The sequence below is a fragment of the Phyllostomus hastatus genome, unplaced genomic scaffold (genome assembly GCF_019186645.2).
Source record: "Phyllostomus hastatus isolate PE091 unplaced genomic scaffold, TTU_PhHast_1.1 phas_scaffold_114, whole genome shotgun sequence".
Taxonomy (NCBI): Eukaryota; Metazoa; Chordata; class Mammalia; order Chiroptera; family Phyllostomidae; genus Phyllostomus; species Phyllostomus hastatus.
This window is the reverse complement of record NW_025334006.1, coordinates 2,678,413-2,696,894: the sequence shown is the minus strand read 5'-3', so window position 1 is coordinate 2,696,894 and position 18,482 is coordinate 2,678,413. Positions and strand designations below refer to the sequence as shown.

At 39.8% G+C, this 18,482-nt stretch overlaps 1 protein-coding gene and 1 long non-coding RNA gene across 4 annotated transcripts in view; one reads left to right on the top strand and one right to left on the bottom strand.

Moving 5' to 3' along the window:
• Positions 1–351: 351 nt before the first annotated feature.
• LOC123829648 lies at positions 352–18,253 on the top strand. Its single transcript, XR_006787642.1, has 4 exons — positions 352–982; positions 2,126–2,168; positions 10,123–10,157; positions 17,628–18,253. It is a non-coding gene; the product is annotated as an uncharacterized LOC123829648 (long non-coding RNA).
• The window catches only part of SVOPL (SVOP like), a 59,660-nt gene continuing 54,025 nt past the window's right edge, over positions 12,848–18,482 (bottom strand). For 2 of the 3 annotated variants that reach the window (XM_045855503.1, XM_045855505.1), the window contains one exon: positions 14,972–15,168. In XM_045855503.1, the coding sequence (XP_045711459.1) occupies positions 15,031–15,168 (138 nt within the window). In that variant the 3' untranslated portion in view covers positions 14,972–15,030. Of the gene's footprint in view, positions 13,109–14,971; positions 15,169–18,482 lie in introns of those variants that run through there. The other variant, XM_045855504.1, reaches the window with a different exon arrangement.

Here is an 18,482-nt window from a genome sequence, read left to right as displayed (position 1 = left end):
GGGAGGAGGGTATTGCACAACATCTGGGGCTTCTACAAGTCACTTTGAAAGTTTCTGTCAATTATCTTAAAGGTTAGAAAGTTTTGATTCTTGGAAATAACTATTTGAAAAACTCACTATTGGATACTTAATAGATCTTACTTTGATGGGGATGGCAACAGCCTTCTATTTGAGTCTTAAATGAGGTTTTAAATAGAGTAAGTCCTAATTTGAGTCCTTAAAAAATCCTTTAGAAGTTAAACAGTTAGCAAAATTTTGTCTTTCATATAGAAGAAAGGCTATTTTAAAGTCGTCAGTGAAATAATGTCCAAAGCTGTAGAAAACTGGATAAAAATTTATTTCAGCCAAGATTTGAGGACATGCCCTAAAGCAAGATCTCAACAGATTGAGACCATGCTCTAGACAGTGACAGTTTTGCAGCTTATTTTATACATTTAGAGTCAAAGGAGAAAACGTTGAGGAAGGTTACATAGTATCTTGGTGGTAGATTAATGAGGCAGGAGAACGCAAAATGTGGAAATTCCTGGGATTGGATAAAAAAGGAGAATGGAGTCATTCTTGCTTCCTTTTTACATGGGTGGGTACAAGATAGTTCATAATGAACATTTATTGCACATAGAGATGGTATGCGGGGAAGAAGATAACCATGAAGTGCTACGTGGTCTCCAGAGTGTGGTTGTGCCTTCACAAAGGGTCAGGAAAGGAAAATTACTCTGACATTTCAAAGGTATGTTATCCTAGATGCATAAGAACAATGGACAGGGCTCACGGTACAGGTTGACCTTTACTAAGGAGGGTGTGCCTGGGATGTGACTGACTACCTGCCATAACCTGCCCAGTTAGGAATTTATCATCAGACCGGCCTGTGTGGTTGCTTTCAGTCCCTGGGCTTCTCCGGCCTGCCAAGTAGCCCCTTAGCTCGTGGGACCTGCTGTGTTGCCCCTTCTGTTCACAAAGCCCTCTGCCGTGTATCAGGATACGTGTGAGTATGAATTCTTTGCCCATATTCTCTAATGCCTTTAACCCCAAGTGAAAAAGAAAATTTAGTCAGGAATCTTTCCATTGCAAAATGACTGATGCCGAGTTTTGATTGTTTTTTTAGGGGACAGGATAAAATAATGGGTTGGCCAAATAGTTCTTACGGTTTTTTCTGTAAGATGGCTCTAGTAGCGCTTAGTTGTCTTTAACTTCATTCGAGACAATTTTGTTAGATTGTATTGTGACAGCTGTCACACCAGCAGGCATTAAAAAAAAAAACATCAAAATAGGTGAATTTTTGTGTAGTCATTTTAATCTTGAAGATGGAAGAAAACAGGCAACATTTTTGGCATATGCTTTGTTATTTCAAGAAAGGTAAAAACAAACACAAAAGATTTGCACAGTGTGTGGAGAAGGTGCTGTGACTGAATGGAATGTGTCAAAAGTGGTTTGCAAAGTTTTGTGCTGGAGATTTCTCACTGGATGATGCTCCAAAGTCAGGTAGACTAGCTCAAGTTTAGTAAACAAATAGAGACATAAATTGAGAACAATAAATATTATGCCAAGTGGGAGAGAGCCAACATACTCAAAATATCCAAATCAATGAAGTTATTGGTGAAAATGAAAAGTGTGTCTTTTATTTTACAGAAAAAAGCTAAACAGGCTTTTTTGGCCAACCCAACGTATGGATTAACCAGGTTAAGCACTTTTCACACTTGGAATGGCAATGTACTGACCTGATAAGTGGCATGTCCCCAAACAAAATGTTCTTAAGATGGACAGAGGAGGAGGGGCAATAAGATGCCCAGAACCACAGCTCAGTGGGCCACCAGGTGCCAACATTTTGACAATGATGCAGGTTCTCTAATCTGATTGTGTTGGGGACTCACTAATGATGGTATATATATGTTAAGAAAGATAAACATACAAAAAGTCCAAAATAAAGGCTGGCGTTGACATTATGAAAGGAATTTTTGCTATTATAGACTGTGCTTTAAAGAGGGTTAATAGAATTTCTCCTCTACATATAAAATTATTTTATTCTGAGAAATCAACCTGTATTATATTACGTAAATTACAATATGCTTGTATAGAGATACCAGTTATATTATTACTGTTTCCAATACTTCAACGATTATTGTCTTAGTTTTTCCATAGGCTGTGAGACCAATATGAAAATGTTCTCACAGGTAAGTGGTATGAAGTTTGTTTATTTCCATTTCTACTAATGACTAATAGTAGAAATGTAAGCAAAGCACACACATTTTCAGAGATTTCTCAAATTTAGTGTTCAATTAAATTTACATGACTAGAGTTCGCTACATACTAATTTGGTGTCTTGTTGGAATCCTGGGTGCTAGACAGAGCTGGACAATATCACAAAGTTAGATAATCCTGGATACACTGAGCTATCGAGGGTTCCTGAAACTGGGGAAGGTGTGTAAATATCGGGCTTTTCATTGGTTGACAGATTTTTAGTCATTGCTAGACCTTGGTTTTAATTATAAATTGCTACTGTCCTCTTTGGGATTCTTTTAAAAATTAGTTTCCAATTACATTTGACATACAATATTAGTTTCAGATGCACAACATCTAGATCAGACATTTATATATCTTAGGAAGTGATAACCCCAATAAGTCCAGTACCTGTCTGGCACCGTATCGTTACATTATTATTGACTGTATTTCTTATACTGTATATCCCCATAACTTTTTATAACTGGCTGTTTGTATTTCTTAATCCCATCCCATCTCATCTACTTCTTTATCAGTTTTTCTGTATCTATGAGTTTGTTTTTTTAGATTCCTCATATAAATGAAATCGTATCATATTTGTCTTTCTCTGTATGACTTATTTCACTGAGCATAATACCCTCTAGGTCCATCCATGTTGTCGCAAACGGAAAGACTTAATTCTTTTTTATGGCTGAGGAATGTTCCATTGTATACATGCACCACATCTTTATCTAATTGTCCATAGACACTTAGGTTGCTTACATATCTTGGCTATTGTAAATAATCCTGTAATGAATATAGAGATGCATATATCTTTTTGAATTAGTGTTTTGGACTTTGGGTAAATACCCAGAAGTGGGATTGTTGGGTCATATGGTTGTTCTATTTTTAACTTTCTGAGAAACCCCTGTACTGTTTTCCATAGAGGCTGTGCCAATTTGCATTCCCACCAACAGTGCACAAGGGTTCCCATTTCTCCACATCCTCGCCAACACTTGATTTATTGATGATCGCCATTCTGACAGATGTAAGGCGATGCCTCATTGTGTTTTAATTTGTGTTTCTCTGATGATTAGTGAGCTGGATCATCTTTTCATATGTCTCTTGGCCATCTGTATGTCCTCTGTAGAAATGCCTGTTGGGCCCTCTGCCCATTTTTTTTTCTGATTATTATTTTTGGTATGAGTTCCTATATACAGGGTATGGCAAAAGTAGGTTTACAGTTCATATGGAAAATAGTGTGGCGATAAAAGTTTTTTTGTGTGTTGTTATGTACTCACAACTGTAAACTTAACGTTTGCCCCACCTGGTATTTTGGGTAGTAACCCACTACTGGACGTGTCATTGGCGGATATCTTCTTCCATTTAATTGGTTTTCTTATCCTTTTGTTGGCTTATTTTGTTGTGCAAAACCTTTTTAGTTTGATTTAGTCCCATTTCTTTAGTTTTATTTCCCTTGGTTGAGGAGTCTTACTCAAAAAAATATTACTAAGGGCAGTGTTAAAGAATTTACTGTCTATGTTTCTTTTAGGAGTTTTATAAAACCTCACATGTAAGTCTCTAGTTCATTTTTTTTAGTTTATTCTTGTATATGGTGCTAGAAAATGGTCTGATTTCATCTTTTTTTTTTTTTTTTGCATGTTATCTGTTCAGTTTTCCCATCATGGTTTATTGTGGAGAATGTCTTCACCCCATTGTATGTTCTTGCCTTCTTTGTCATAGATTAATTGACCATATAAGCATGGGTTTATTTCTGGGCTGTCTATTCTGTCCCATTGAGCTATGTGTGTTTTTATGCCAGTACCATGTTAAGTTTCTTTTTTTTTTAAATGAAGAAGTTGAATATTTTATTATCAAACTCTTTATTTTCCTGAAAGGCTATTGCTTCACCAGCAAACCCAGTATATTACAAAATCAAGATAGTACTTACTGCTCATCATCTGACACCATACATGTAACAAAAACTTTTCTCCACTGCTGATTATTTCCAATGGAGAGATCATTAAGTGTCCTGACCCAATTTCAGAGATAGATGTAAGCAAGTTACGGTATTACATAAAGTTTGAGATGATGATAATTTTTTTAGTTCAGTAAATTTTGTTAGTATTTTTTTACCACAGATAATGTCAGGGATTCTGAACATTGCAACTATAGCCTAGTTTAAAAGTCATAGGGTGCTGTGAAAAAGGTATATACTGTGTTTATCTACAATCCTGAGAAAGGGGTATTTTCTCTCAAAAGCATTGTTGTGAGTAGTTTCTTTTTTTTCATTGCTCTTGCTAGTAGTTGCTATTTTCAATCTTCTGTCCACCACTATTTAAGTTGTTTCATACTAGTTTATTTGGGGGATGGTTCCATTTTCACTCCTCAATAGATTTTATGCATTTCTCATCTGCTCTTTCACTCATTAGTTCATCTGGCTATGAAGGGTACTCAGTGTCGTCTTGATCACTCAACTCTCTTCATAACAAGATGTGTTGACAAGTCCTGGATTTTCTACCAGCACCTCATCAGTCTCATTTACTTCTGAAACAAGAGAATAGAGTTCGCGAGCAGCTTTCACCCTTTCCAAAGCACCATACTCATCTAGTTTGTTCAATTTTGTCCCAACTTTATACAGACTGCAGTAAACAACATCTGCAAAATTGCTGATTCCGCTGTTCTAGTGGAATAGCTATTTTGTGCTGTTTTCTGTTCTCATCCAGGCATGTGTCTCTGAATTTCTGCACCAAAAGCAGATTGGGGTTGGAGGGCAGTATATAGAGGGTACCACCCTTAGGCTGTAGGCCTGTGGTAGGCAGGGCATGTAGGGTACAGCCCACATGATCTGCTTGTTTTGTGGCACCATCAGTACCATGCTGCTTTTATTATGGTTGCTTTGTAGTCTAGTTAGATATCAGATATCATGATACCTCAACCTTTGTTTTTCTTTGTCAAGGTTGTTTTGGTTATTTGGGATCTTTTTTTTCCCCCATATAAATTTTAGGATTATTTGTTCTAATTCTATGAAAGATGCCATTGGTATTTTGATAGGGATTGCATTGAATCTATAGATTACTTTGGTTCATATGGACATTTTATGGATGTTAATCGTTCCTGTTCATGGTGTATCCTTCCATTTATTTTTGTCTTCAATTTCTTTCCTCAGTGTCTTATAATTTTCTGACTACAGGTCTTTTACCTCCTTAATTACCAGTAAACTTTGTCATAGGTATTTTTTATGCCATGTAAATGGAACTGTTTTCTTAATTTCTCTGATAGTTCATTAATAGTGTATAAAAATGCAACTGATTTCTGGATATTAATTTTGTATTCTACTTTACTGAATTCATTTATTCTAATAGTTTCTGGTGGAATCTCTAGGGTTCTTGCTACATAGTATCATATCACCAGCAAATAAGTATAACTTCTTCCTTTCCAACTTGGATGCCTTTTCTTTTTTCTTATCTGACTGCTGTGGTTAAAATTTTCAATACTGTGCTGAATAAAAGTGGTAAAAGTGCACATCTTTGTTTCTCATTCTAAAACCCTTTTAGCTTTTCACCATCGACTCTGATGTTAGCTGTGCGTTTGTCATACAGGACTTTGTTTTTGTTTTGTTTTTGTTTTTGTTTTTTGGTTTTTTAAGATTTTATTTATTTTTAGAGTGGGAAGGGAGGGAGATAGCGAGAGAGAAACATCAATGTGTGGTTGCTGGGGGTTATAGCCTGCAACCCAGGCATGTACCCTGGCTGGGAATCGAACCTGCAACATTTTGGTTCGCAGCCCACGCTCAATCCACTGAGTTACGCCAGCCAGGGGCCTTTGTTATGTTTAGGTATGTGCCATCTATTTCCATTTTGCTGAGAATTTTTAATCATCAGTGGATGCTGGATTTTGTCAAATACTTTTTCTACCTTTTTTGACATGATCATATGATTTTTTTTATCCTTAATTTTATTTACAGGGTTTATCACTTTAACTGATTTGCAGATTGAACCAGGCTTACATCACAGGAATAAATCCCATTCGATCATGTTATATGATCTTTTTAATGTGTTGCTGAATTTTGTTAATATTTTGAGGATTTTTGTATCTATGTTCACCAAGGATACTGGCCCATAATTTTCTTTTTTTGTAGTGTCTTTGTATGGCTTCGTTATCAACATGCTGACCTTGTAAAGTGAGTTTGGGAGCATTCTGTCCTTCAGGTTTTCGGAATAATTTGAAAAGAAAGATAAGTATTGATTCTTTTTTGAATATTTGCTAAAATTCACCTGTGAAGCCATCTGGTCCAGGGCTTTTGTTCATTGGGGAGTTTTTTGATTACTGATTTGATTCAATTAATAGTTATCATTTTGTTCAAATTTTCTGCTTTTTCCTAACTCACCTTGAAAGCTTGTATGTTTCTAGGAATTTATTTCTGCCACATTGTCCAATTTCTTGGCATAAAGTTCATAGTATTTTCTTTTGTATTTCTATGACGTGAGTTGTCAGTTCTTTCATTTCTAATTCTATTTATCAATTTTCATTAATTTTTTTGTTGTCTTTTTAGATCCTGTTTCATTTATTTCTGATCTGACCTTTATTATTTCCTTTTTTCTACTCACTTTGGACTTGGTTGTTCTTTTTCTAGTTCCTTTAAGGTGTATATTTAGATTGCTTTTGAGATTTTTTTCTTGTTTCTTCTTATAGGCCTATAGGCCTATGAATTTTTCTCTTAGAGTTGCTTTACCTGTTTCCCCCAGATTTGGGGTCATTGTGTTTTCATTTTCCTCCAGGTATCTTTTCGTTTCTTGTTTAATCTTGTTGTGTAGTAGCATGGTATTTAGCCTCCAAGTGTTTTGTTTCAGTTTCTTTCTTGTAACTGATTTCTAGTTTCATACTATTGTGATCGGAGAAGATATGATTTCAGTTTTCTTAAATTTATTGAGAACTTGTTTTGTGACCTAACATGTGGTCTATTCTGGAAAATGTTCCATGTGCAACTGAAAAGAATATATATTCTGCTTTTGGGTGAAGTGTCATAAAATATGAGTTAAGCCCACTTGGTCTAATGTGTTCGAGGCCACTGTCTTTGTGGGTTTTCTGTCTGAATGACCTGTTCATTGACGTCAGTGTTGCTGTGTCTCTCCCCCTTTATGTCAGTGCGTGTTCGGTATATTTAGTTGCCCCTACATTGGGTGTATAGATGTTCATGAAAGTAATATCCTCCTGTTGGATGATCCCTTTATCATTAACTGTTTTGTCTTTTGTTACAGCCTTTGTTTTCAAGTCCATATCGTCTGTGTTATAACTGCAGCTTTTTTTTTTTTAATCTCCATTTGCATGAAATACCTTTTCCATGCCTTGACTTTCAGTCTGTGTATTTCCTTCAATCCAAAGTGGGTCTCTCGTAGGCAACATATGTACGGGTCTTGTTTTCTTATCCCTTCAGCCACCCTACATCTTTTAATTGGAGCGGTTGGTCCATGTACATTTAATGTAATTGTTTTTGTAGTTTTTCTCTATTCCTTTTCCACTCTTTTGTAGGTTGATGATTTTCTATAGCATTGTTTGGATCCTCTTTATTCCTTGTATCTCTTTTGTGGAGTTTTGGTTTGCAGCTGCCATGTGCTTCATGTATACCAACCTGTATTTATAGCAGTCTGTTCTGTGTTAAGTCACTTAGGTTGAAATATCCTAAAATCACTAGTTTTTACTCATTCCCCTCTGCTTTAATGTTTTTGTAATTTTTACTTTTCAGTGTGTTTTTATGTATCCATTAATTTATTGTTTTACTTACATGTGATCTTCCTATTTTGTCTTTTAACACTTATACTAGCTTTATAGTTGGTTGATCCAGTGCTTTTACTGTTTGCCTTTTGCAATGAGAAGTAAGTTGGGGGCCCAGAGTTGATGTGGCATTTTGGGACGGGCTGGCTGGTTACAATGTATTTCTGGTCAAGCAGAGGATTCCAGGGACACGCAAGTTAACTTTCAATTCGCTAACGTGGCACCCCAGGCAGGAGGGACTATATCTTGGGCCTCCCTCCCTCCCTTTTGGCCATCTTCTTGAGCATTCGAGAGGTTCGATTTAAGGTGTATTTTAATGTGACCCTCAATTATTATTGCCTCATCAGGTCTCAGTGTAGTGTTCAAGAGACAGTGTCAGGTTTGTATTCTTGGAGATGGTTGTGTTCTTCCGTTCTCTTTTGTCATTCCAGCTAGAAAGAGGTCTGTTGGGTGGTCAGTGGCTGCTCACACTATTTAAAACTTTTGAGAAAACGTAGTGTATTACGTAGACAATAACTATTAATATCCATGGTTTGGAGAGTACCCCAGCACCAGGGCTCCCAAACAAACTATAATCAAGTCCAGAAATGATCCCAAAGAGAAAGATATTTATTTAAGCCAGTTGTCCTCTTTGTATTTTGTATAACTGTGTCTCTACTTCCCCAGAAATATTCCGTAAATTGTTCCAGAGAAACCGAGGCATTCGAAGTCAGAAAAGTGTGTGTTGGTGGTTGAATTACCCTCCTTTGTAATGGCCTGAGATATAGGAACAATGGTATTATCTTGTCAGGCTAGGGGAAGGAAAAAGATTGACAGATGAATCAAATTATCTGTGTGGTATAAAAATTAAGAAAAGGATGATCAGAGAGGGAATGGAGAAATCTTTCCTGATCCTGTGTCTTGGGAGAAAGCAGCCCAGATGTTGGGTACTTCTCTCCCCAGTCAGTCGAGGTATCTATTTTTCACATAGTACCAGAGGTCAGGTGGCGCCTTCTTCAGCTGTGAAATACCCAAGGTCTGACACCTTGAAATTTGGGAGTAGTGTCAGGGATCAGGAATACTTGGTAGGGTCTCTTCCATGAATCTCACTTTCACAAAAGATCAGAGTAAAACAATTAACTCTGTGTAGATAACAAAAGACTGTAGTGGAACTGACAAGGAAATGTGGTTATTTCTCTGACATATAACATTTTAAGATAACTGGAATTATGACTGATGATAGCATTATACTAGGATATAGCAGGTTTTTAGGAATTTTATAGTTTCTGGAACCACTTAATATACCCATACAAATATAACCTAGAAAGGTTAAACATCACTTACTTGACATGCTTCTTATATAATTTAATGTATCAAGTAAGCTTAATTGGTTTAACATTTCTCTTTTTACAGTTTACCCTTAAACAACATAGGTTTGAACTGCATGAGTCCACTTATACCGATTTTTTTCAATAAGTACTGTAAATGTCTTTTCCCTAGCTTACATTATTATATGAATACAGTGTGCACCACACACAACAAGACACGTCAAGTCAGCTGTTATTGGTAAGGCTTCCGGTCAGCAGAGGGGTAGGCTCTTAGTAGTTGTTTTGGGGGGAGTTATACGTGGATTTCCAACTGCATGCTGGAGGGGAAGAAAGGGGTCAGCACACTTAACTCCCCTGTGCTTTTCAAGATAGTTCAAGGTCAGAAAGATTCTAGAATTTTATTTGGGGGAATTTTGTCAGAAATGCCTGTTTATCCAGTGTGACTGAAGTAAATACAGCAGGTTAAACAGTTGTTACAAAAAGCCTTTTAGTTCTTGTAATACCGAGAAGATGGGGTTCGGAGACTGATGAAGACTACATGAAACACACTGAACTAACTCTGGTGAGATACTGACCTTCCAGGCAGGTCACTTGAAAGGTAGGGGAAAACCCTTTACTTGTAATTTCTAAAGATTAGACCAATAATTTAAGTAAATTTTGTCCTCTTAACAGGGAAGAAAATTTTAATTTTGCACCAGTATACTTTTGATATTAAAACTCATTTTTCAAAAACTTAAATCTATTCTTAATCTTACTCAGCTTGATCACACAGAAAATCCCTTTTCCACAAATACTCTACAAGTTTTTAAAATATCCATTCAAGTTTGATGTTTCCTTTCTTGACCAGGCACTGCAGAGATCCGGCAGAGCTGACTGACGTGGGTAAGAATCCTCACTTTTCACCAGATTCTGCTCCTTTTCCCCAGATCCCATTTGCAGGCGCCATAGCGTGAGTAGGGTTTCAAGTAGGTGTAGCTCCGTTATCAACCAGAATTTGGCAGGGTTTTCCTTTCAGTCTCCCCTTGGCTGTTTAAAGGAGTCACATCAACCTTGGGAAGGGCCCATAGCGGGGCCTCCTTTGAGAGCGGATACAGGAGCGGGGAAGGATTTGACAAACCCTTCAAGGACGTTCTTTTCCTGGTGTCCCGGTGTCTTGTTTATGGTTTCATGTGGTCTCTCCAGAGCAAAAAGGCGGTGCGGACGGAATACTAGCAGAGTGGTACTGAGGCAGAGGGGAGCTGGGGCAGTTGCATCAGTCTGGTTCTAAGTACCTGTGTCCTTTTCATTTACGCTTTTGCAATGAGTCTTTCGATGAGGCTGTTTCAGGCTTTTGTGGTGGGGGGAGTCGTCTGCGTACCAGTTAAGATAGGCATCCCATTCTGGTTGTTGCTTTGGGAGCCCTTAGTTTCATGTCTGCTTCTTAAGTAAATAATCGTGTCTAACTGGAACATTCTCCATAATGGCCATTTGTAATTTTACGTTGTTTTTAACAAGAGTTTGCCATTTTTCTGGGTGTCTGCTGCCTCTAGGACCACAGTTTTGAGACATAAAATCAGCAGATAAGCCTATAAGCCAGAAAGTAGAACACTCAGTTCTTTAAAACTTGAGGATCCCATTTCTTATGTGCTCCTGGGTTGGGGATTGCGTGGTGTTTTACAGCACACCTCACTGGCATGGAATCTTTCTTGAGGTGAACTAACTTCAGTCTAATCTGTTCCATGAGTGACCTCTCCTAGCGTGGAAGTCACAGATGTAGGTGGTGATTGCTCTGATGTGTGACAGGTGTTTGACCCATGCCCACTGACTTTTCAGCTTTGGCTTCTGAGATTCCCTATTAGCATTAGATCCCTTATTCCACTCCTGAGATTTCTTTATAGTTCCAAAGTCCTGAGGGCTTTTAACTGTCTGTTTTGCCTTTGGTTAAAGCAATCTTGATTTCTTATCTCCCCGCAGTTTGGTTTACACTGTGGACTTACCTCACGGCTTTGAGTTAGTTCCCTAACAGCTACCACTTATTGTGGACTCGCAATATAACTGTCCTGGAACTGCAATATATATTTTAAAATAAAGTGTTTAGATTGGAGAGTTACACGCCAGGGGGCGGAGCTCAAGAGTGACTTGCCCTCGGTTCTGACGGGAGGAACAGTGAACTCAAAGGGTTCGGCGGGCTCCTTGCCTATGTGTCCTCCCGCAGGCCGCTGGCAGTCAGCTTCCATCCTTGTCACCAAGACTGTTTACATGGTTAAAGAAGACAGTTGAAGTGATTCAAACAAACTTTATTTAACACTTGCCGAAGCAGGCAGTCTACAGTCCTGAGGGTCCTATGGACTGGAGCATGGGGCAGAAGGCAGGAAGCTCTTATAGCATCAAGAATAAGGAACAAGAAGATAGACAGAGAGCCCAGCGTTGGTGGGGCGGCTGGTTACACTACGTTTGTGGTCGCGCAGAGCAGATTTGGCTCGCTGCTGTGGCACCCCAGGCGGGGACAGCCTTCATCTTGGGCCTAGAAATTAATTTCAACCAAATTCAACCTATGGCCAGCTGAAAATATTTTTTACATATTGAAAGGCTTGTGGAGGGGAAACAGCGACAGATCATATGTAGCTTTACAAAGCCCAGAGAATTTACTGCCTGGCTATTTAGAGAAAAGGCTTCCTTGCTTAAAGCCACTTGTACCAGAGGTTCAGGTAGGGGTGAGCTGCACCCTTACTGAAGCGGGGGTGCGAACTCACACACACACAGCTCTAGTGCGGGGCAGTTTGGGTGCTCGCAGCCAGTCGTTTTCCAGTGCCAAATGGGGGTGAGGGGAGCAGGTGAGCCAAGCCTTGGGGTCCCCAGTTTCCAAGGTCTCCACAGTAAGTCTGAACAGGACTGAGAGACTCAATGTGAATGTATAAACCGTAGGTGTTTCCTTTTCACAGCATGCCTAGACTGGTAGAGAGGTGTGCGTAAGTATGAGATCATGCAGCTCAACCAACGAAGGGCAAACAAACATTACGTGATGTAGGTAAGCTTGCTGCACTTTTTTAAAAATTGATTTTTAGAAAGAAACATCAGTTTGTTGTTCCACTTGTGTATGCATCCATGGGTCGTTTCTTGTATGTGCCCTGACCCGGGGTCAAACCCCATAGCTTTGGCGAATTGGAACAACACTCTGACCAACTGAGCTACCCAACCAGGGCCAAGCTCGTTGCATTAATTTTTGTTACATCATGTGAATCAAAGATTCCCCTGTAAATTAGAATAGAAACAATGTATGGGGAAAATTAGTTCATTCCCAGCTTCTTGGTAATTATATACAAGATTCACACTAATTTAAGCATATATCATTTCATGAATAAGCAACTTTAATAAACTATGGAGGCCTCAATTTTAATGAATATGCTAATGTATATTATAAATGTGATGGCTATTTTGAAAACCTTAATGATGCCACCTCAAGTTCTTGTCTTAGCTACAAAGTCTCAGTCTAACTTTTGCTATAGACTTTATGGGAGAATAACAACTGTACGTGTGTTTTGTCTGAAAATCATTCACCTACTGAAGGTTAAGCCATGATGTCAAGGAAGAAGAGCCACCATCTCCCACAGACATGCCTTCCCAGTTTCAACGTATATTCCATGTGAGTTCTGTGTATATTGACTCTTAGAGAAGAGATCAATATGCAGTTAACCCACCTTATTCTTATGTGCCTTTTTTTAAATAATTGGTTTCTTAGTTGCCCAGTAGCACACAGAAATAAAAGCAGGTTTTGAAGAATGTACCACAGCTCTTCTTGAAGATAAAATGCATTTTTCTTTGGTAGATGTGTTTGCAGGTCTTCATTTCATTTGCTGGAAAAAGGTTATTTAATAGATCAATACATTTAATAAAAAGAAAGCCTTCTCCTCATTCATATTCAGCTGTCTGGCACTAGAAACTAGTAATAGAAGGCTCTTTAATAAACTTGGAAAACTTACCATTGTGTACCTGACGATGCAATGATCGCTTTAAAATTCAGCTATTCTAGTGCAATACAGGCAGTCAATCAGGGAAAAAAATGACGTTATAAATATCCTCTTTCATTATGAGTTTATTTTTTAGTTTACCAGGCTCATCAAAATTAATACAATTGTACTTTAGAATTATTCAACTATTAACCACATTGATTTATCCAAACTATTTTTGGAAGTAAAATTTTTTCGGCATGTTCAAACATTTCTAGTTTTATTGTGTCAGCCACTAGTTTCATATGTTAAGTGTTCATAAGACTGTGAGACACACCTTTTAAGATTTTTATAGAGGCACTCAGTGGCTCTGTGTGCCCAAGCCTGTTTACCAAGCAGGCACATCAGAGTTGTATTCGAAAGGCTTACGAACAGACATGTGTCATGACTCCACCCCAATGCTAACATCAGGTCCCAGTCAGCAGGAGGAGGGCTGGGCCTTTTTCAGTGGACGTGACCTCAGCTGGAAATCCATAGAGCACAGAGGTAGCGATCCTAGTTTCCTGCTGTATGTAGTGGTACTACTTAATAAGCGTGGGAACATATTCAGGTTTAACCTCACTTAATTTTGCAATTCATTTTAAATTCCAGTCCTACTGCAAACTGGTGTGTGTTCCATTATACAAGTTACTAGACTTACCTTTGCCTTAGTCTCCTCTTTTGTGTGAAGGATGTGATACTTCCTTCATACAAGATTAGAAGGAATGATAGGAATCATCAAATTTAATCGGTAGCTTTAGGTATTCAATGAATGGGTTACCTTTCCAATTATGGAACCTAAACACCGCCCTAAATTCTGAATTATGTGGCAGGTTATCTAGTCTTGGATTAAAATGCATATTGTTACCTTAGAGATAAGCTAGGGTTTTTAAAAAGTGGAGTAGTGTATTTTGGACCTAGGAAGAACATACCAAGAGTGACGTGTTCTTTCCTTTGTAGTGCCTTCCTTACAACTACTCACAGACAACATGTCTGTACCAACACGAACACTGACGCGTCCGTGGTGTACGATGACTGAGACATGGGAGAGAGGGCAACTCGCAGGCAGCGGAGGGGCATCACGACTGACAGCCTCATTCAGGGACAGCAACTCAAGACTAGGCCCAGCTGTTCTCACCTTCCCTGTGCCTGTATGCGTGCACACATGTCCTTGTGTTCCAGCAACAAGCTCTGTGTTTAAGGCAGGAAGACGTCAGTGCTGCCACCTACACTTTGGTCAGGACACAGGGAGGGATGGGGAGGCCCTGTCTTCTACAGCCTTGCCTGCGGGAGCAGACTTGCACCACACCTGGGACACAGTAAACAGGTGTCTTGAGCGGCAACTGGTGCAGCTGAAGCTTTCGACTCAGCTCTTCCCGTGGGCGGATGGTGCCAGGGGAAAGGCAGCTGGGCCACTGTGTATACACCCTGTCAATCTAAAGGCAACACAAAGCCGTTTCGGCTTCTCGGGCCACCTTTAGTCCCACGGCAGTGCTTAAATCCAGGGGGGAAAGCGGGAAGGGTAATGCTAAGACCTCAACAACTATCTTTCACTGTGGTCCCTGGATCAAGCTGTAACTTTTAACAGGAAGCAGAGGTTTGAAGTGGTTAATTGGTTACTTTAACGTCAGTGCTGCTCAAAGCTACGTGCAGGAAAGGGGTGTGCAGTTTTTCTGTTGAAACACGCTCAACCTCAGTGTTAGCACAGGGTAGTGTCATCATGGCTGCTTAAAAGGACTTCTGTACTCCAAGTTCATTTTCTTTGTGTAAAAGGTGGTTCTTGAGAGTAGTTAAGAGATTCCCGCACCACTTACCTGGAGGGCCCGGCCTTTGGTCTCAATGGGGAGAGTAAATGCAGAAATGGCGCATACAACACAGACAGACGCGAAAAGACACAGGGCGCCCAGCAACGATGTGTCCAGAAGAACCTGCAGGTCACGAAGGATGACTTAGTTTATTGTGCCCCAGTTACTTCTAAACTGATCCTCACGCCAAAGGTGAAATAAGGATTCACCAGACACGTAAGTAAAGACACGTTATAGCCATTCTCTAAGTTACCTTCTCTCAAGTAATAGGTACCATTTCTGATTTAATTTCCCAAAGCGAAGTATACACAATTTTCCCCAAACAGGAGTTTTATAAACATGTGTGTATATGCATATATCCATCTATTGTATAAGGCTGGGAAAGCAGGCTCGGAAAAGGTGTAGAAACCAAGAGACTGGGCAGCCTGGATTGTAACCAGATCATGCCATATTTAGGCGTGTGCCTAAATCCTGCTGTTGCTGCCCCTTTCATTATTGGACATCGAAATCCTCGCCACCAACGAAATGAGTTTTAAACTATCCCCACCTCACATCCTCTGCACCTAGTTCAGTGTCCTAGGGGCTGGGAACCCTGAGGCCTGAGCTCAGCTCGGAAAACAGCTCACCCAGCCGGGAACAGGGAGAACAAGTGCTTCATCTCCTGGGATCCCCTGGGGTGCGGGTGGGCGGGCAGGGCTCTGCTTCCCAGAAGGACTTGAGTAGTCCAGTGGGCGCTACTGGACATTCAATAAATTTCTTTCTGTTAACCAAAGTCAATTTGTCATTTGCAAGCAAGATTTCTAACTAATACCTGATTATGAAAATCTAGGAAGCTTGTTAAAATGCAAGTTTCCGAGCCCCACTTCACATTCACTGTGCCATAAAGAAAGCTCTGATAATCTCTACTTCTAAAAGTCAGCCCATTCCAACAAGACCATGTGAAAGGTTTATACACCAAGCAAGACCATGTGAAAGGTTTATACACCAAGCAAAAGAGCCTCAAAATGCATTGAGTAAAAACAAATCCACATACACTGGAGACATAGGCACCCCTCTCTTGGCAATTGATAGAACTAGGTAGAAAATAAGCAGGGGGATTTAAAAATAAACTGTACACCACCACCCAGCAGCCACAGGATGTACAGGCTCTCCCAGCTAGCAAAACAGACCGGATTCTGGGCAATAAAATGAACCTCAGCAGATGTTAAAGAATCTTTTAGAATTACAGAATGGGTCCTCTGCCTAAAATGGGCTCAGGCTATAAATAACAAAGATAACGGCAAAACAAAGATAACGGCAAAATCTCTAGAAAACCTAAACCTTGGGTCAAGGCAATCTCAAAAATAAATACATTCAGTGTACTAAAAATGTAACAAATTTGTGGGACACAGCGAATGAGAACCAAAGTAAAATACTTAGGAATAAACTACAAGAAGAAAATTCTGAGAGACATGAAAAATTGAATAAGTCTATTTAGTTCTTAGATGGGAAAATGCAGTATTGTTATTTTATAGCATAATTCTCACCAAAGTAATCCATAATTTTAATGGATTCTCAATCTCAGTAAGATTTTTAATTTTTAGAGTAAATTTCCTTCCATTTGAAGTTAATTTTGAAATAAATCAGGAAACTTCGGAAAACCTGTGGGGGTGGGAGAGCCTGAGGGGGTCGTTGGCCTAAGAGCCGTCCGAGTTTCCGTCACCAGCAGTGTGGCTGGTGCGGGAACAGACCTGAGGATCTGGACAGTTGCTCTGTTATAACGGGCAGTGCATCAGTGGAGAGGAGCCCGACAAAAAGAAGACCGACGGCCTGGAACACCCAGGGAGACATTGTTCCATTGCTTTTTAATGCCAGTGCCTTACCTCGGGCCTTAAGCATCAAGTAGATGAGACGTTGAAAGCCTTTGAACTCGCAGTGTTCTAGAACGATGGATGAACAAGCGGTGAAGGCCATTGTGTGTGACACAAAACATGAACTCACTTGAACTCACATGAAAGTAATTGGTAAATTGGCTACAAAAAATGTTTGTTTTGTATGCAAAAAAATAGTAAAATCCAAAAGCAAACAACAAATATCTATATTATAAGTGACTAATGGGCTGTAGAAAAAGTAAAAATCACGCAAATGGATAATAACAGATGCTCAGCCTTGCTGAAAGTGAGCGAATTATAAATGAAGATGGTATTGTTTATTTTGCACCAAAGCAAAAAACATTTCAAAAAAAAAGGTCACTATCCTTTTTGGTGATGATGGAAGGAAACAGGGATACTTGTTTAAGAACGCATTAATGTTATGTTGGGGAGTGTATGAATTTTCAAAAATAAAGACAATTTGACAAATGCATCATAATTTAAAGCATGCATGCCCTTTGACCCAAAAATCACTCAGTAGAGTTGTTCTACCAAATTCGGCCTCTCCCGCTAACATCCCAGTCACTCCCGGGTGTCTGCCGCAGTGTGGAGGCCCGCCCTAGCCACCCGGGGTGGCAGACCTCCCTCAGCACGCTCTCCTTTCCCTGTTACTTGATTGTGTAGCACTGCTCACATCTAACGTGTAACTCTCCTGTGTCCATCCTCCACTAGGCCGTAACTTCAGAGAACCTGGGACCTTGGCTTACACAGCATCTGGAACGCACAAGAGCTCGATGACTGTCAAATGACTAACACGGCTACACATGTGCAAAGGTGTGGTGTGCACAGTGATCAGCGTCCCGTTATAAAACCATAGAGAAACGGCATAGGAGCAACTTATTCGTTAGACAGTGACTATGACGCACCCACACATCGGAGATCTGTGCACCTACTTGAAAGAATGAGGCTGATCTATATGCACTGACATAAGAGAGTTCATGAGAAAGGCAGTTGCAGCATGTAGATGCATGTATGCAGATGTGTGTGTGGGTGGGTGAGTGTGTGTGTCACACACAGGCCTGCTACACACATACAGATGTGGATACTTGGCGTGAAGAGGAGTCTGGCTCCATAAGGTGGCTCCTGCCAGCCTTTAAGCCTCACCCTGCCCTCTTCCTCTTGGTCCCCAACCTCTGGACAGCTTATAAAACATCCCAAGTGCTACTTCCTTTGGCCCTGGCAGTAGACTTAAATCACGCAAGCCCCTGTCCCTGCATGGGAACCCCAGCTCTAGCAACCACGGTCAAAGCCCCAGCCAGTCTTCCCTCGCTCTCAGCCATTTCAGGTCTGTGAGAGGCCTGGCCCACTCTCCCAGAGACCTCAGCTTCATAATTAAGTAAAAAGTATGTCTATGCATGCACATATATCTGTGTGTATATATGCAATACATACATTGTAAATATATAAGAATATACACATTTACATGTATGCAAATATTACTGTGATAACACAGGCACACCGAGAGAGACAAATACATACCTAGGAAAGCACTGGGAGGAATATGCCCCAAACTATTAAGAGAGGCAG